A 17,581-nucleotide genomic window follows, 5' to 3' on the forward strand; every position below is an offset into this window, starting at 1 on the left:
CGTCATAGCAGAGTTTATTTTACCACTCAAGTACCAATCATGTGATAAAATGAAAATAAAGATAAATTTTATGATCTCATTTTAATTCCATTGAAATTTATTAGTACACTTGATGAATTCGCAATTCGGTATATGACGATTTTGTTATCTGATGCACGTCACAATAATCTTATGACTTCTTGCATCCAATTGCAATAAGAATATCGAATCTCTTTATCTCTCGAAATTCGAAATGAAAAACATTCTCGAAGCTTTATCTTTTTTTTATTTATTTATTTTTTTTAAGTTACAATGAATCAATTTTTATTTGGGATAAAACATCCAACAAATTATATGCTTCAATTCACTATTTTTTTTTTTGCTAAAATTCATTTGGCTAAAATTGTTTGTATTTGAAATGCCTAGGGTTTCTCTGCTGGAATCTCAATTTTAATTTAATTCTACGTTGTGCATATATGGGGTTCACATTATCAATCAAAATGCATGTTGATTTAACAAAAAAAAAAGAGAATGAATGTGAAAGATAGAGAAAATTACAATTAACGTTCCATACAGTTTTGAGATTGATTGAAATTTGTTTTGGCTGTCGGTGACATTGTGATAATTTGTATCATATGTTTATTTTTGTTTAAAAAATTGATTTATTCTAGATCAACATTAGTTACTTAATAAAATCTTCCATGCAAATTTAAACAGATTTTTTCTCTCTCACCTAAATAAAATGTCGAAAATATAGTTTTACTTTTATTTTCTCATTTTCACTTGAATTTTCAATGACCTTACAGAATTTGTGTGCTTATAGCATCAACTCATGATTTAGTTTTTTATTGCACTGGAATGCTCCATAATTTGGCGATCGATTAAAATGGTATCTCATGTTGACTAAAAAAATTTCGTTTACATTCAATTTTTGTGTAATAATTCTTTTCTTAAAAAAAAAAATGGGTAAGGAGGGGATACTTTGAACATCACACATATAATAAGTATATATTATGAAAATCTCTAAAAAAAAAATGCGCTGTAAATGGTGCATTGATTTCTTCAGGATAATACATGCTGAGTGTTTTATAGTTTCAGTTCCTAGTGCGTTTGATTTCTTCATTTTATAGAGAATTTATGCGTTTAAATGCTAAAAAATCTAACTATGAAATGTGGAGAATTCAGTCCGATTAGTCGTTTAAGAGTTCAACATAGTTAGCTGGGAAAAGGCCGTAAGATCCGTCACGTTCCGAGAGGCCTTGCCACCATCCTTGATCGATTTTATCAATATGACTGATTATATCCCCCGGATCGAATGTAATTTCGGACTCATCATCTACAAATTCAGAACGAAGAGAATTTTAAGCAGACAATATTATATTGGGCTGACTATTCATTTGAAGTGTGACAACAACCATTTGTATCCTCAAAAATAGAGTACCAAATGGCGTGGTATTTTGTATCATTTCAAATGAAAAATCAGCTGAAATTAAGTGAATTTCAATAGATTCAATTGAAACCAGAGCTTTTAGAGCTTTGGCATCGGAGAAGTACGGACCCTAATGAATTGACCAGTGTTTCCATCCATAAATGGATAGATATATTCGCTGAGATGAGCGCTCATCCAGGTATGTTTGTGTGTATTGCACACATATACGTGTCTGTGTGCAATAAACATAAACATATCAGCTCAGCGGATATATCTTTCCATTTATGAAACACTGGAATTCACATAATTCATCAGGTGCTGAATACAAGAAAGAGTCTCCACACCTCCACGATGACCATAAAAGCTCTGATAGAAACATATGAAAATATGATTTTTCTTTGAAATTCATGGCGAACCTGCTTGATAGTCATATAATGCACGAGCTCGAAGACCATGATCTTGCAATGATCCATCGAAAGCCAGTTGATCGCCTGCAATCTCTTCTAAAAACATAAAATTATCGATAAATCGAAGAATCGATGAAAACGATTGATTTTAATTTTATTTCCAAATTGTCATACCTAGTTCATGTTCTGCTTGTTGCATTTCCTGCTCTTTTCCGACCGTATTTTGTTGATTTGTTACGGATTCCGTTTGGACGTTATCGCTTTGCTTGTTATTGGCACTCGTTTCACTTTGACAACTATTTGTATTTACTTTTGTATAAGGCGAACGTTTAATTGTTGAATATGGATCGCTGTCATCGTCATCCAATGTATGTATTGGTTGATCAGCGACGGTAGTCTCTTGTAAATTATTATTCAATGTGCCGGTAGGTGATTCGGATTGTTCGGATTGTTGTTGCTGTTGATTTTTTTCTGGTTCAGGTGATTGCTGCTGTTGTTGATTGTTGTTTGTTGATGTTGTTGAGCGTGTGATGGAATTTCGAGCCGGTTTTAGCGGTGCTATTTTTACCGACTTATTCTGTAGCTGTCCAGCTGCTGTGTTTTGAGCAAAAATTGCTTTTGCTTTATCCACACTGTTTCCAATCAATTGTCTCGCCTCTTGATTGCGCTGTTGTCGCATCTCTTCAGCTTGCGTGGTCGAGCGTTCAACACTCGGCTTTGGCATTTGAATGCTGTTGCAAAATAATAAACATAAAAAAAGACAATTAACAAATATCTTATGTTGAAGAACTTAAAGAAATAAATTGTGTAAAAGGAAAAGTATTTAAACGATAAAAATTTATTTACTTCTTCGGCTCGTCTAATTTAACGCCATTGGCATTCGATTCAGCAGCCGCTTCAAGTCTTCTTTTTTCACGCTCCGAATGTTCCTGCGTTTCACGCAATCTCTGCTCCTATTAACGACGCAAAAACGTGAAGTTAAATAAATTTTTTAAAAATATCCAAGAAAATAACGTTGAAAATGTCGTACTTTTTCCAACTCTATCTTTGCAATTCGTTGCTTTTCACGTTCAGCTTCCGTGCGAATACGTTCCTCTTCTTCTTCTTTCTTCCAAAAATTGTCACGATCTTTCGAATTTATTTCCTTTGACGGTATCACACGCGAATAATTTGTGCCAATGACTTTTTGAGGTTCTGCAAAAAAAAAAAATATAAAAAAAAACTAGTGAATCAACTCAACTGATCCATTTCGCAAACAGCTACAAACCATCTTCAATTCGTGGTCGATTTTCTTTAACCGCAAATCGAATGCTATTCAGTTTTGCTAAAATGCGATCGGTATCGATGTCATCTTCAGTGCGAGCGTTTAATGTTAGATGAGCTCCAGTTAGGACCTTTGAAATTTCACGAATATGATTGGCACAAGTGCCTTTACGAAGTGTCGGGGCTCCTTCTCCCTGCAATTTTTTTTTTTTTTGCAAATTCAAAATACATGAAAATATTTTTGATAAAATATGAGTCATAATGCACAACAATTACCTGCCAATTAATCAATAAATACTTGGTTAAATTGGTTTTGTCATTAGAGATATTAACAAATGCATATAAAATTTTGCCACTATTCAATTCATCGGTAAGTTCAATGAGGCCGCCATTTCCCGTCGATACCACTTTCAGTACATTTGAATGACCTTCGTAACCAAATAAAGCCCTACAAAATAGTAAAAGACCAAAACATTCAGCATTTTACATAAAAAATTTAGATTAACTTGGTGCATTTGAAACAAGTGAAAAAAAAAAACAAAACAAATGTTTGAAACTCACCAATCGGTGTCGGTCTTTGCATCAACAACATCCTTCCAAGCGTTCACAATGTCATTTCTATTTTTGTCCAAATCCACTGCCATTTTTGAACTTAATTACGCCGAGAAAAAGAAAAACCAATCGAAAGACTCCTTCGCCGACACAGCAATATAAAGCGCACAAGGGACGAATTTAAAATGAAACGAAAATTTCCCGTTAAAACATTCAAAATGTATGGTGTAAAAATAAAATTCAGACTGAAATCCGCCTTAATAATGTTTGAGTCGGTTTTTAATTATTATTCCAGTTCATTGTCGGAATGACTCATATTAACTCACTATCGTTGGATTTTCTGCAATGTTTTTTTTCTTCTTCTTCTAAATGTGCATTCGAATTTCAGTTAATGTGTCACATTCACACACCCGCACTCTAGTCACACACACTCGCACTCAGCCAGATAAAAAATTCTTCAAATAGCGTAAATAACAAATTCGATTCATTGACAAATTCTGAATTAAATTTTTTCACAAAATAGCTTTCTTTCAAACTCAACTGAATGAACGCAGAATGAGCGATAAAACGAGAGAAAAACTTGGACGAACTCTCGCACAATCAAATAATATTAAATCCAAAAATAGACATATACAATCGTGTATTTGTGGTTCGATGCCCGTAAACGGCGGTGTTCGTGTGCGAGTTCCTCTCTAGTTTCTTTTCTTTTTTTCGGCAAAAAATATTATTGAGAAAATTTCTCGATGGCTGTATCTTTTTGGTGCTATGGTCTTACTTTTTTTTACACGCACATACACACACTGTAACTTTTGGACATACCACTAAATTCACCGATGCAAAATAGCGAGCAAAAATAAAATGAAATGAAATTCAAACAAACAAGTGTAGTTTCCGTTTTCGTGGTCTTCGGTCTTCGTTCAGTTTCATTAATACTATGCAATAGATTATGTCGAATCGGATGTGCCGAACAACAACAATAGTCGAATGAAGACAAAAACAACAACAACAACACACTCACACCGTTTACATGGTGTCAGTGTAAAAAAAGACTTTTTATGGCTTCAAAGTCTCAACGATGTCATGGTATTCGAGCGAAAAGAGAAGTACTCCTTTGTGTGTACATTTATCAAAACCAGCAAAATTTCGTTGTAGTGGTGCATTTGTCAATCGACTTTAGTCGATGTAACTTATAAAACGATGAAAAGAGGTTTTAGTATTATACCAAAGAGTTCTTTATTGTGAACTCTATACAATACACTCACATAGACATATGATGGAAAAGAGCGACAATCGCATACAAACACACAACCACAGACGCCCGCATTGAATTAACTTGATTTTTGACAATTTCGGCACCAAATTTAACCAAATCATGAAAATGTTGTTTGCTTAAAATCAACACAGGAAGTGTCATTAAATGCACTTGAGTAAAAGGAAGTAAATCGTTCTCTGAATTTTTGTAGTTCTTTTTTTAAATATTTACTTACTCTTTAACTCAAACAATGGAATCGAAATACATAATTTGCAAATGAAACTTATAGTGCGAGAATAAAAAATACAACAATTCAACGATAAGAATAATTCACTTTCTTTAAAACAATTTCCATGCAATTGCAAGCATGCATAACCGTTTGAAAAATGAAATAAATAAGCCGATAACGACAACGGAGGCTGCAGCGAAGAGTCGTTTAATTTTTGTTTGCACGGGATGTAAACAAAAACAGAATTATGACAACAAAGACAAGGCAAGAAGAAACAATTTTATGTTGCAAAATGTGTGAGCGCATGCAACGACATCTGCGCATCGAAATGGCAACTACGTCAAATATGCATTAAGTGTCAATTACAGTCTTATAATAGAAAATGTTGAATTTTATAAACTCTCTCGTTCGTTCGATGCAAGCCAAACAGAGAGAGGGAGAAAAATCGATGTGTGATTGGATGAATAAAGCATATATGTTACTTGCTGTTGAATGATTTGTTTCTTCTTCTTTTTTTTTTCTTCTTTCTGTTCATGGTTGTTACAATGTTGGGTATGAGCGCACCGCATTCTTGTACACCAACGAAGCATACAATAAAATCTGGCCGAAATGTGTAGTTGTCGCTGTTATTGTACAATGTGAGAAGGCAGTAGGAAAGAGTCGGAAAATGCACACACAAGTCGAACGAGCAATCAGTTCTCTGGCTGAGAGATTACGTGCAAGTTGCGCGTGTGTATGTTTTGCATGTATATGTGCGTGTCCATTGTAAATATATGTGTTTGCTGTATTTGTATATGCGCGCGACTAAATCAAAGCATACAAAATAGTCAAGTGTAAGAAAGAGCACGAACCAGTTTCCAGATAATGTCGCGCATGTCGTCTAAGGCCGTTCCACATACCAAAAATTCTTGACATACCATTGTCGTTGCGATAGTGCTATTGTGAGAAACGCTTAAATGTCAAATAAACAAAGTGTGTGATGTGTTTGTGTGTGGTTTTAACAAAAATATTTGAGTGAGCACAACGAGAGAGAAAAGAAAAAAAAAACCATCAAACACACGGTGTGTGTGATTATACCGACCATCGGACAGCAGCAACAGCAACAGCTAAACATCAAACAGCACAAAATAATCAGACAGAAAAAAGTAGTCAACCAGTGAGAAGACAGAAGAAACAGCGAACACAGAATTTGAATTGAAAGAGAAAAAAATCACAGTTTTTCATCCGGAATTATTGGTAATTTGATACATATATTACAGTCCAATAAATTACACCAATCAATTTGTGGAGTGTTATTGAAACTAACAAGTAACAACAACAACAACAAAATAGTAATAAATTTGTGTGTAACAATTTCGTGTGTGATTTTTGTGAAAGACGAAACGAACGGGAGAAGAGAAAAAAAAAAATCGGGCGCAAAATTACGAAAACAATCAATATAAAAGAACTGTGTACATTTTTTAAAGAGATATATCTACAATCCGATAGTAACATCCAAAAATGAAGAGATTCAATTGGAAGCTAAAGAATGTATTTTTTTTTGTTTTTGTCTCGTGCGATTACAAGAAAAATTCATACAAGAATTTATTGCATTTTTGTGATGCTCACTTTGTGAAGGCCCCTCAAATCCAAATTCATTCCAGTTTACTCACATAAAACTTTTCGGCATTCGAGTTGTTTGTTTGAGTTTCACATGTTGTACGCTCTCCTATTTTATTTTATTTTTTCATTGGTGATGTCTGGTGTGTGTCTATGATTACAACACACGAATATTATACAAATCGAATTTCGAATTAAAAAAAATTTTCGCTGCGAATTGTAATCAATATGTGATTATTTCAATTTTTAATGTGTTGCACGTGTGCATTGCTGATATACAATGTTCAATGTTGGAATTTGCATTTGTTGTTTTTTTTTCGTCGTCTTTCATTGCTCGCGGAATTTTTGGCAGGAAAAAACTGTAATCGAAAAATGTCGCAATCAATTCATGTTGTGTGGTTGTGTTATTGTGTCGCGTTGTTGTTGTCGTTTATCGTCATCGTTGCCGTCGTTGTCGCGCGCGTGTGAAGTGATTGTAGCTATCTGTCCATAGGAAATTTGTCATTAAAATGCCTTTCGGAACAACAACAAGCCACACCGAAAAAAAAAACTGCTCGATTCATTTTCGTTAATTTTATTTATTATCTGAATGATATGTGTGTTGATTCTAATGTCGACGCACACACACACACACACTCACGAAACTATTGCTCCGAATGCGAAATAAAAACAAAACATAGAGAGAACCAGAGAGAGAACATATCGGCTTTATTTAAATTTACAATGCGTGTATGTGTATTATTTCGGAATGCGGATTTAGTCAGCGCAAAAATCCTTTACGGAATTTCAAGCCAAACCAATAATAAATGTAAATCATCATCAACAACATAATATTTTTGTGATGTTGTTGTTATTGTTCGTATGCAAAGTAATTCGAGGTGAATACCAACGATAAAATGAGAGTGAGAAAGAGTATACGCACGACGAAATTCCTCACGTAGCTGATTTTCTTTTGCATTCTTTCGCAAAATCAAATTCATGCCCGATATACAAAATCGGTTGCTTCTCTCTCTCTCTCTACCTCTCTTGCTCAATCGATCACTCTAATTCGCTCTCTTGCTCTGTGAGTGTGAAAAAGTGGTTGCACAACGAAGCTTAACGTACTACACATCTTATTTCTCAGCTTACAAAACAACTTTAAGCAATTTGGCTTTTTGGCCGAAATGCGATGATGGAAGTGTGTGTTAACGAGAAACGAAACAAAAAAAAAAAACGATATGCGTACACCAAGATCGAACGCATTCAATGTATATTTGCGCTCTTTGACCGGCCCAGCGAATTCAATCATACTCGTGTGTCAGAAAACAGACAAAAGAAAAAACGAAGCCCGTTTTGCTTGAATCAACACCAGACCGACCAAACGATAAATATTTCTTTTTCCAACAATTTGCTCACAGAATGTACATATAAATTACAACCGATTTATCTTATTCCATTCCATAAAACATGTCCGATTATTATACTTCTTGTTCATTTTTTTTTCTCTTCTCTCGTTCACTGCCTTCTCAATCTCATAACAATACTGTAACTGTTTTTCTATCTTTTTCAATGCGAGAGTGAGAGAACGAGAGAGAAAGAGAGAAAAGGCAAAGAAAAAATAATGCACATTAAGACTTACGAAGCGGAACTATGGCAATAAACTCAATTCCACATTCATTTCCAAAGTTTTTGGTGAATTCTTTTGAAATAAGCAGCTACTTTTTTTCCAGACGCATTTTTCACATTGATGGATTCATGTGTCATTTGTCGAGTGTGGTGGCCATGGCAATGGCCCGAATTGGACTCATTGAATACAATTGCCAAAGACCTTGGTAACTACGTGCTATGAATTACATTCAAAGTAAACATTAAATCATTTAATAAAAAATATGAATGTTGTCTTGAAAACTCGAAAACATTGAATTATCATTTTGTGTAAATTGAAATGTTTATTCCAGACCATTCGGAAATCCGGTAAAATGCCATCGGAATCAAATACAATATGTATTTGTAGTTCGTAACAGCAAACATTTTCTCGTTAAACGAAAAAAAAAGGTTCATTTCGAAACCGTTTTCCGGCAATTCGGCATCGTCTTTTCTTTCAATTAACAATGCATCGGTTTAAACATGCTTAACTCCTTATCATTTAGTAATTTATATGTGGTTAGCAATGAGACACATTCCACAAACGCCATCAATTCATGTTCATTTGAATCGATTTTAATTCAATTTGAAACCTGTCCGAAATGAAAAAAGAAGAAAAAAGAAACACACGCAAGCCAATCTCAAGTCATTCGTCAGTTACATTGCTACCGCTTTTATCCAATTTCACACCACATAAACATAAACATACATACTGTATTTTCGAGTATCGTTGTCGACGTCGTCAATAACATTCCACAATGAAAGATCATAATCATCCCGTCTTCTTACCGTACTAAAATCTATAGAAACATTGAAAAGGTATTTATATAAAAAATGATGATGATCGAAGAAAGAGAATGCGAATGGAATGCAGACCAAGCAATTCACTCTGCAAGATAATTATGAAGAAGACGAAAAAAACGTCGAAGAAAATAAAATTGTATTCCATCGGTTAGTAATGTCAAGGATACTCGTCATATAAACACAAAGAGATACTTCTTCTTCGTTTTCTTTTCATAAATGAGATATTTATGATTCATTACTGTTGTTGCGACGTCTGAATGGATTGAAGTTGTATTTGGTGTCGATCATATGAATTCAACATTTTATTTTGAACATTTATTGTACAGAGAGTACAAAGAGTGTCTGTCGCATCGAAAATGCATTAGTTTTTGATATCTTCGATGATTTCTGATCGCATTCCATTGGGATCTCTTACTTGAAATGAACTTGAAGAAGAAGAAGAAAAAAATTGTCATTGATTTGAGATGAAACAAATAGAAAATTCTTAAAAAGCTACAAAATGACTAGATATGAGGCGAGTATACATGCACTACTCTTGCATACGCGCACACGCTCTCTGGCATTTTTGAATCTGAATATAATAGAAGAAGAATAAAAGCGGATTAAGAGAGTGAGACATGTGAAAACATTTGCAGTAATTTAATTTTATAGTGAGAATTCTTCACATTTGTTTGTGGCGTTTTTTCCCTTCTTCATCATCATCTTCTTTTTCTCTCTTTTATTTAATGCTTCAGATACCACGGAATTCCGTTGCATTGCAAATTCTTTTCGTGCGCATTTAATGCAGATTGTTATTGAATGTTCATATATGTTTTCAACAAGTCATATCATCACATTCTCTTTTTCTCTCTCGTTTCTTCTTATTAACAAAATCATTTTCATAAATATTGACGCTTCATACACCTGCTTATAATTGAAGAACAGCAAAAATAACACGCACAAACAATTTTTCAGTTGAATTTTCACCCGAAATACGTCAATATAATAAGTTCTTATTTTATTAATAACAAACCGGCAACAAAATGCGCGCATATACATGAATATATCATTGCGGATTATGGAGTAAAAAAATCACCCGTTAAGCGAATAGTTGGTGTGTATGTGTGTATGTTTATCTCACCCATCGCCACATAGCATGCATTCCAACGATCGATTGGCCCGTTCTTGAATTGTCTCTATATGGGCAATATTTAGTTGTTGTCTTTTTCGCCGTGAGTATATGGAAATTCAATTGGCCAAAAGAATGTTTTGGTAGCAATCGTATATTGCAGAGAGTTGCTAGAAAAATCTCGAGATTGTGTTGCGCTAATTCATCTCACTCAACGAAAGAAATTCGCATAGATATCGAGTCACAGTGCAATGTACAGTCGTGTATGAGACATTTTGCACATCGCTCAACCAATGCAAAGCAAAACTGACAACATCGACCATATTACATTATGGGTATTAATTCATTGTTTGAAAATAAACAACCAGAGCAAAAACATTCGACTCGAGATAACACACCATTTTGGTAACATAAACAGTCTCTTTTTTTTTTGTTTCGCCAAAATAAATAACAATTCCCGAAATTTCGCATGAATTTTTGTTTCGAACGGAAAACGCACGCTTTTAACAAAATCAACAAATAAATAACCAATACAGTTAATGATAATAAAGTGCAGACCATACCGTTCTCGAGACACAGACAAAAACAAATCGACGCGTGTTTTTCGTTTAGTTTTAAGAGAGGAAAAAGTTCAATTGCTTCAGGCACAAATACATTTTACACGCTTTATTCAAACACATACAACGCTGTTATACAGTAAACAGCTTTATATCTTTTTTATGGATTATTGAACTATTTTGGATAATTTGGTATTCTCTTCTGTTTACAGCCTCAACATCCAACGTTTAATTGCAATGGAATCGGCACTCGAAGTATTGTCACGAGCAGCGACTATGGTTAACACCAATAGCGGTATGTAATTTTTTTAAAAATTTCTTTTGAATTTAATATAAGGGGACTTTGTTCATTTCTTTTAAATTTTCGATAAATTCAAAAAAAAAAAAAAACGATACAATTAAAAAAAAAACATTTTTAATGAAAATGTACAAAATAAACTTGACTTCAATAATTTTGAAATTTATTCGATTCAATAAAATGCATTCAGTTTTATTTTCTAGAACTAAAAAAATGATTTGAAATGAAAATTTGATGTATTACAAGAAATTCAAAAATGATATCTTTCGACCAATCCTTTGAATGAAAAAAATTCTGACGACGACATGATTTAATTAAATTCTTAATAATATGAGATTTCTTCGGCTAAAATGATAGAAATTGAAACATAGGCGATAAAAATTAAATTACAATTAAAAACAAAATGAAGAACAAAGTCACAAAATAATTAAAATAAATCAAATAATATTAAAAATAAGTAGAAAAATAAATGGCACGTTATTTTCTTAAATTTTCCCCATAGATAATCGGATAACAATCAATAAGGAGTTGCCGACAACGAAATGGAGACGTGATCGTCGAATTCGACTGTCATCGGAGTATCATCACAGTAATCACAATCATGAGCCGATTGTGGGAACGGTGAAACCGTTAGGTGAATCGAATAGTTTAAGTGATAATAGCATGGAAATACCATTGGATATGTCTGTTGGATCATCGAAACCGCCGCCCCCTCCATATCGTGATCCGTTGCCCGGTTCAACATTTTGTACGACAATGTCCCGGCCGAGTGTAATCACACAGGCACCCAAACGTGAAGTTATTTCCAATCAAGAAAATAAACAAAGCCCGAAAAAGCCAATTGCTTTGTGCGATGACACCCCTGTGACTGGTATGACCTTTCAAAATAAAAATCCATTCTTGCTCGTTTTTTTGTATTATTTTTTTTTTAATTTAAATTTATTTTCGTTGTCCACTTCACAGACTCCATATCAATGGTCGATCCGGTAATTGATGAACACTTCCGACGATCGTTGGGCGCCGATTATATGAATCTCTTTGGAAAGCGATTAGATCAATTAAAAACAACGTCTTCAGCAACAGCCACAATAAGAAAATCACCTCAAGTATCGCCAGTTCAATCAGTTCAACAAAGTGATAGTATGCGTATAAAAGAGAGAGATGAAAGTAGCTCATCAAACCGTGATAGTGTTAAGGAAACAGTTGAAAATATCGAAATGTCGGTGGATGATCATTTTGCCAAGGCATTAGGCGACACCTGGAAGCAATTGCAACAAAATAATAAATCAACAACGCCTTCAACTGAATTGAATGATGAAAGTGATGTAAACAGTGATCCAGATAACGATTTCAATGCAAAAGACGATGGCAACGATGATGATGACGACGACGACGTCAGACGATCATCAAAAAAACCAGACGGTATAAATGACGACAGCTCCGAATCGCAAAGTCACCGATAAAAAAAAGACAAAAATGAAATTGCGATAAAAAAAATAACAACAAACAAATAACAACGTATATTTTCTACGAATAGAACTATTTTGATTTTAAATAAGTGTTATTTTTTTCATCAAATGGCAATAATTTCTACTTTTCTTTGGGAAAAACATATGAGAATGATCATAAATTTGTTGTATATTTATATATATTGTAAAAAGAAGCGAAGAGATTTTAAGATAAAAAAAAGAGATAGAGATTAACCAGAGCATGGGGGAAAAAAACCTTGGTGCTTGCATCAAATTTAAATGATGTATTTCTCCTGTTAATGGACGTCGATCGTAAATACTCTTCGTTCAAACAAGAATATATTTTTTTTTTCGTCTTTGCAACATGCATATAATTCCAACAACTTTTTTATTAGTAATATTTACTTAAACTGCAATTCAAATCTCTACGTTTTAAAATTAGGATTAGAAAAACGGAATTAATTTCGAGACAAAAAGAAAACCTGACAAAAGAAAATGTGTCAAAAATAAACCTTTGTTCATTAAGCTAATAATATCAGAGAGCCATGGAAATGACTCGCTCTATTTTATTTCGTTTCGTGCAAACATTTAATTCAAATGATAAGAATTATTTAGTGCGATTGAGATACAAAATGTAACAATGAAATGTTTTTATTTTATTATTATTATTTTTTTTTAATTTCAATTTTGTATATTTCGAAAAAATGTAAGAAAAATTTTAGAAAAAAAATCGTCACAATTTTTTTTTTTGTTTATTAAATTATCACATGATTCGCAAAAAGAATTTTCCAGTTTTTTTCTTCTCGATTTTCAAACGATAAAACTTTTTAGATGAAAATATTTGCTTTTCTTTACGGAATTTTCCACTGAACATTTTGAACGATAATGATTTTATGTCATTAAGTTTCATTTTCGAAGGTATTTGCGAATTTTTGGTTTTTCGAATTATGTCAATTATGGGAGTGTTGTTTTACGGTCGTAATGATTCAAGAAGCAAAAAATATCAAGTTTCAAACCCGGAGAGATGTTTAGCCGTTTTTTAATATATTTTTTTTCGCTCGATGAAAACTAAATAAATATTAAGAAACTGCTGGTAATATCTCTGCGAGGAAGAAACGTGTGTCAATAAATGTATAAAATTGAATACTTTTTTACCCGCTAAATTAATAAAAATCATTACTTTTTTTTTGCATTGCACAGCCATTTAAAATTCATTATGTGCTTTAAGAAAACAAATGACTTACTTTATTTTGATGATGTGGAGAAAAAAAAAATCGAAACGTTGATTGATTGTCGGTTGTGAATGCATCCGTAAAAGAACTGATTTCGAATGGTGCTAGAATTTAAATCAAAGTCATTATTGAGAAAATTTTGTCAACCCGCACAAAGATGTTTGAGGATTGAACACCTCAAAAATGTCTATTCCTCTATTCACCACTCGACCTCAGTTCTCAAATCGGACTGATTTGCCATGAATAAATTCGTAACATTCTGAATATTCTATCAGCGCACTTGAATTCAACCAATCGGAAAAAATTGTTGAGCAAATTTACATTTGATTTTCACTGATGTCGTCAAATTCGATTTGATAAGAGCAAAAGAAATAATACTTCCATATGAATTGATGAACAAAACTGTACTAATCGATTGGATTCTTAGTATCACTAACAGCCGCCCCAGTCGATATAGAAATGACGTTGCAACAAAATTCAAATGCCGATATCCACAATGACAAATAAACGAACTAACGAAATGAACGAATGAACAAACGAACAAAACAACAATAAAAAAAAATCGAACAAAAGTCAACTGAAACTCAAGTGTGGAAATTCTTTTGGTTTGCAGAAGCCCTAGCAGGGCATCAAAATAGTTGCAAGCGATGCAGTATGATTACCACTTTATACACTATGTATAAAGAGTAATTCTGTCTAAATACTGTTTAATACCGGATTTAATTAATTGAACATTGAATAGAAAATGAATAGGAAAAAAAACAAAATTAAAAAGAAAAAACAGTAAACGGAATTGAAAAAGCAATTTTCTCTTTTTTTTTAAAGAAGAATCTGAACAAATGTTCCTTTCAAAATTAAAATGTTTGTTGTTTGAAATGCGAAAATTCTAATTTTCTGAACTGAACGTCAAGACGATTCGCGGAATACTAACAATCTAGCTACCTGACTCTGGTTTACTTAAATCTAAAAAAATCAGTTACAGCTGATGACTTTTTTTTTCATCATCTGTGCTATTGTTCAGTTGACAATGCGACAGTGAGTGTCGATGAAAAAAAAAAGAATAAGAAGCACATACAAAGACGACTGAATGCCCCGTTTGCTGGACATATGAGTAAAAAGACACCAGTTTCCATTGCAAATATACAAACAATAATCAAATCTATGAGCGTTCAGCACCATTGAGATGAAAGGGCACATGAAAACGTATAGTATTAGAATGTGCTGTGTTTGTATCGCTTTTTTTCTTCTCTTTTTTTTGGCTACATCGTCTCTGATTTGATTTAATACTTGTTGTGGTCGTTTGGTGTCTCAGTAAATAAAAGAACTAGATGAATGCGTAAACATGTGGAAACTGGAGAAGATTTAGACATCAAATACTGGCTGCCATCATCTCGGTAAGTGCACAGATCAGTGACGGGGGTATAAATTTTTGTGTTGTTGTTGGTGTTGCCACCGATTGCGGTGTAAACGGTGCAAATCTAAACATCAATTGCAACTGCTCAACTCACCGATTTGAATTGGCATACCTTTCGGAATGCTATGGCCTCAACCGACCGCATTGTTTTGCATGTGTTTCTGGCCTAGTTTGCATCAAGATTCAAAGTGTCTTTGTCTATCTCTCAATTGAACGCAACAAATTTTTTTTTTTTTTGAAATTTGATATGCTCAACTCAATATGATATGAGCACGCACACACAATCGCATGATGCACTCATACAAAAAAAAATATGGAGAGCGACACACACGCGCGCAAATACAATCGACAAATGAGTTGTGCATTTCAAAACGGATTCGGCCACATTCGATACGCGGTCACAACAATAAATACACTAACGGGGATCCATTTTAAATTAAACATCACATTTCGGCCTTTCGCATTCTCGCGTCAGTTTTAAATCTCACATTTAATTTAACACACATTTAAATTCATTTCCTTGCTCAAGCAATGGATACCTCTGTCCTATATCGATAGACATTATTGTTGTTGTTGCCATTGCTTTGCATTTTCCATCATTCGTTATTCTCAGCTTTGTTTGTTTTATTTTCAATTTGGATTTTATTGACGACAACGACGACGACGACTGAATGCATTCAGAAATGTGTAATTCAATCGCTTCGGTTGGTTTCAGAATCACTATTTCAAAATTTATTCACGCAATCTCAATCTCATTGACATGATGCAAACAACAGTCAACAAAAACTTTATTACAAATCAAATAAAACACACGTATCATTTTGTTGAATAGTGAAAAACGTTCGCTTTATTCACAATTTAAATGAAACAAAAGAGTGAAAAAGAAACAACAATTTTTTTTTGTTGGATTCAATCCATTTATCAAATACTTCATGGAATATAAAGAAAATGGTGATGATGGTGTGGCGGAGACATTTTCAATCGATGTAAACTATTTTTCGAGTAGTTCATCGATTTTTGGTGCAATTTGAAGTGGTGATGTTGGCGAGTTAAAACGTTCAACCACTTCACCATTTTTGTCAACCAAAAATTTGACAAAATTCCACTTGACATTAATGCCATCGCCTTGTTTTTGTCTTAAAAATACGTACAATGGTGCCGCATCCTTGCCGTTTACGTTACATTTTTGAAAAACTTCACCAACATTGACATCACGTTTTTCCAAATGTGCCATCATCTCATCACCATCCATCAGTGGCATTTGACCACCGAATTGATTGCATGGGAATGACAAGATTTTAACATCTAAAAATTTAAACGAAAATGAAATATTATGTAAAAAAAAATCGCTTGTTCGGTGTCCAATTTGATCGACAAACCTTTATTTTTGTACTTCTTCTGCAATTCGTCCAATTCTTCGTAATTTTTCTTTGTATATCCACAACGTGCGGCAATGTTAACAATGAGCAATACTTGACCTTTGTACTTTGCCAATGGCACATCATTACCGAACGTATCTTTTACAACAAAATCGTAAATTGAATTTGCATCGGAAATAGACTTATCGTCTGGTGTGACATCGTTTGCTTTGGCTTTTGACTTTTTCGGTACTTTGGCCGTTGTACTGTCAGCCGATGCTTTTGTAGTTGCAGGTCTTTTTGGAGCCTTTATGCTCTTAGCTGCCGATGTGTCACCATTTGCTTTTGATGGTACTGTATCAGTTGGGTTCAACTGAAAATAAATAAAAAGAAAGCAACAAACAAACATTTTAAACCGGATGAACACATTTTCTTAAGTAAAAGATACATTGTAATCGTGTTGTGTATGTTTTTCCTGCATTTTTTTGATAGTCAATCGAACGTAACAGGTAAAACTGATCGAATACCTCCAAGACACTTACCAAGTTATACATAATATTTTCGACTGAAATGGTGCAGAAATCATACTCCACATTACGCTTATGGATTACTCAATTTACTGGCACAAAGGAAGACGATCATCAAATTGACAGATTCCATTTTACTGTGATCAAGTCTCAAACCACATCACACCAATAGTTACACGCAATTCATTTAAGGAAAATATGAATGCACAATAAAATTAGACAAAAAAAGATCAACAAAACAAGCAAAGTTTACCTTCTTTGATCGGTTTCTGGTCATCATTTTGGAAACTGATTTTTATCGTTCGAGTCGCTCGTGAAATAAGAAGAAATAAAATGTTTACCAAGACGAATCCTTTTACGCACTGATTTTACCGGTTCACTGTGGCTTGTATAAAGCCAAATGCATTACAAGAACGCGCGGAAATAATGTCAGAACTACTTCAATGCTTAAGTACGAAAGATTGCTTTTATTTTGACATAT

General features: G+C 33.6%; 3 protein-coding genes across 11 annotated transcripts; 1 reads left to right on the plus strand and 2 right to left on the minus strand.

Annotated features, from left to right (window-relative positions):
* Positions 1–731: 731 nt before the first annotated feature.
* On the minus strand, positions 732–5,328 carry LOC116340202 (drebrin-like protein). 8 transcript variants are annotated; one of them, XM_031766531.1, is made up of 9 exons: positions 5,118–5,328; positions 3,640–3,770; positions 3,355–3,526; positions 3,083–3,272; positions 2,846–3,009; positions 2,662–2,768; positions 1,990–2,546; positions 1,825–1,911; positions 732–1,315 (listed from the first exon to the last, which is right to left on the minus strand). In XM_031766531.1, the coding sequence occupies exons 2-9, from the start codon at positions 3,720–3,722 to the stop codon at positions 1,170–1,172; spliced, it is 1,506 nt and encodes a 501-aa protein (XP_031622391.1). In that variant the 5' UTR covers positions 3,723–3,770; positions 5,118–5,328; the 3' UTR covers positions 732–1,169. The 8 variants fall into 8 exon arrangements, with proteins under 8 accessions (XP_031622391.1, XP_031622392.1, XP_031622389.1 ...); XM_031766532.1 differs by lacking the exon at positions 5,118–5,328 and adding an exon at positions 4,450–4,908 and having other exon boundaries at positions 3,640–3,767; XM_031766529.1 differs by lacking the exon at positions 5,118–5,328 and adding an exon at positions 4,406–4,908.
* Positions 5,329–5,980: 652 nt separating this feature from the next.
* Positions 5,981–13,301, plus strand: LOC116340283. Its single transcript, XM_031766705.1, has 4 exons — positions 5,981–6,347; positions 11,015–11,097; positions 11,603–11,971; positions 12,064–13,301. Exons 2-4 carry the CDS (start codon positions 11,040–11,042, stop codon positions 12,561–12,563), a joined length of 927 nt encoding a protein of 308 aa, XP_031622565.1. The 5' UTR covers positions 5,981–6,347; positions 11,015–11,039; the 3' UTR covers positions 12,564–13,301.
* A 2,730-nt stretch (positions 13,302–16,031) lies between these two features.
* On the minus strand, positions 16,032–17,530 carry LOC116340132 (probable phospholipid hydroperoxide glutathione peroxidase). 2 transcript variants are annotated; one of them, XM_031766393.1, is made up of 3 exons: positions 17,354–17,530; positions 16,595–16,946; positions 16,032–16,520 (listed from the first exon to the last, which is right to left on the minus strand). In XM_031766393.1, the coding sequence occupies exons 1-3, from the start codon at positions 17,378–17,380 to the stop codon at positions 16,207–16,209; spliced, it is 693 nt and encodes a 230-aa protein (XP_031622253.1). In that variant the 5' UTR covers positions 17,381–17,530; the 3' UTR covers positions 16,032–16,206. The 2 variants fall into 2 exon arrangements, with proteins under 2 accessions (XP_031622253.1, XP_031622254.1); XM_031766394.1 differs by lacking the exon at positions 17,354–17,530 and adding an exon at positions 17,116–17,307.
* Positions 17,531–17,581: the final 51 nt, after the last annotated feature.

Source organism: Contarinia nasturtii, unplaced genomic scaffold (assembly GCF_009176525.2).
Source record: "Contarinia nasturtii isolate CC-2019 unplaced genomic scaffold, AAFC_CNas_1.1 Cnas_scaffold_630, whole genome shotgun sequence".
In the NCBI taxonomy this organism is placed as follows: domain Eukaryota; kingdom Metazoa; phylum Arthropoda; class Insecta; order Diptera; family Cecidomyiidae; genus Contarinia; species Contarinia nasturtii.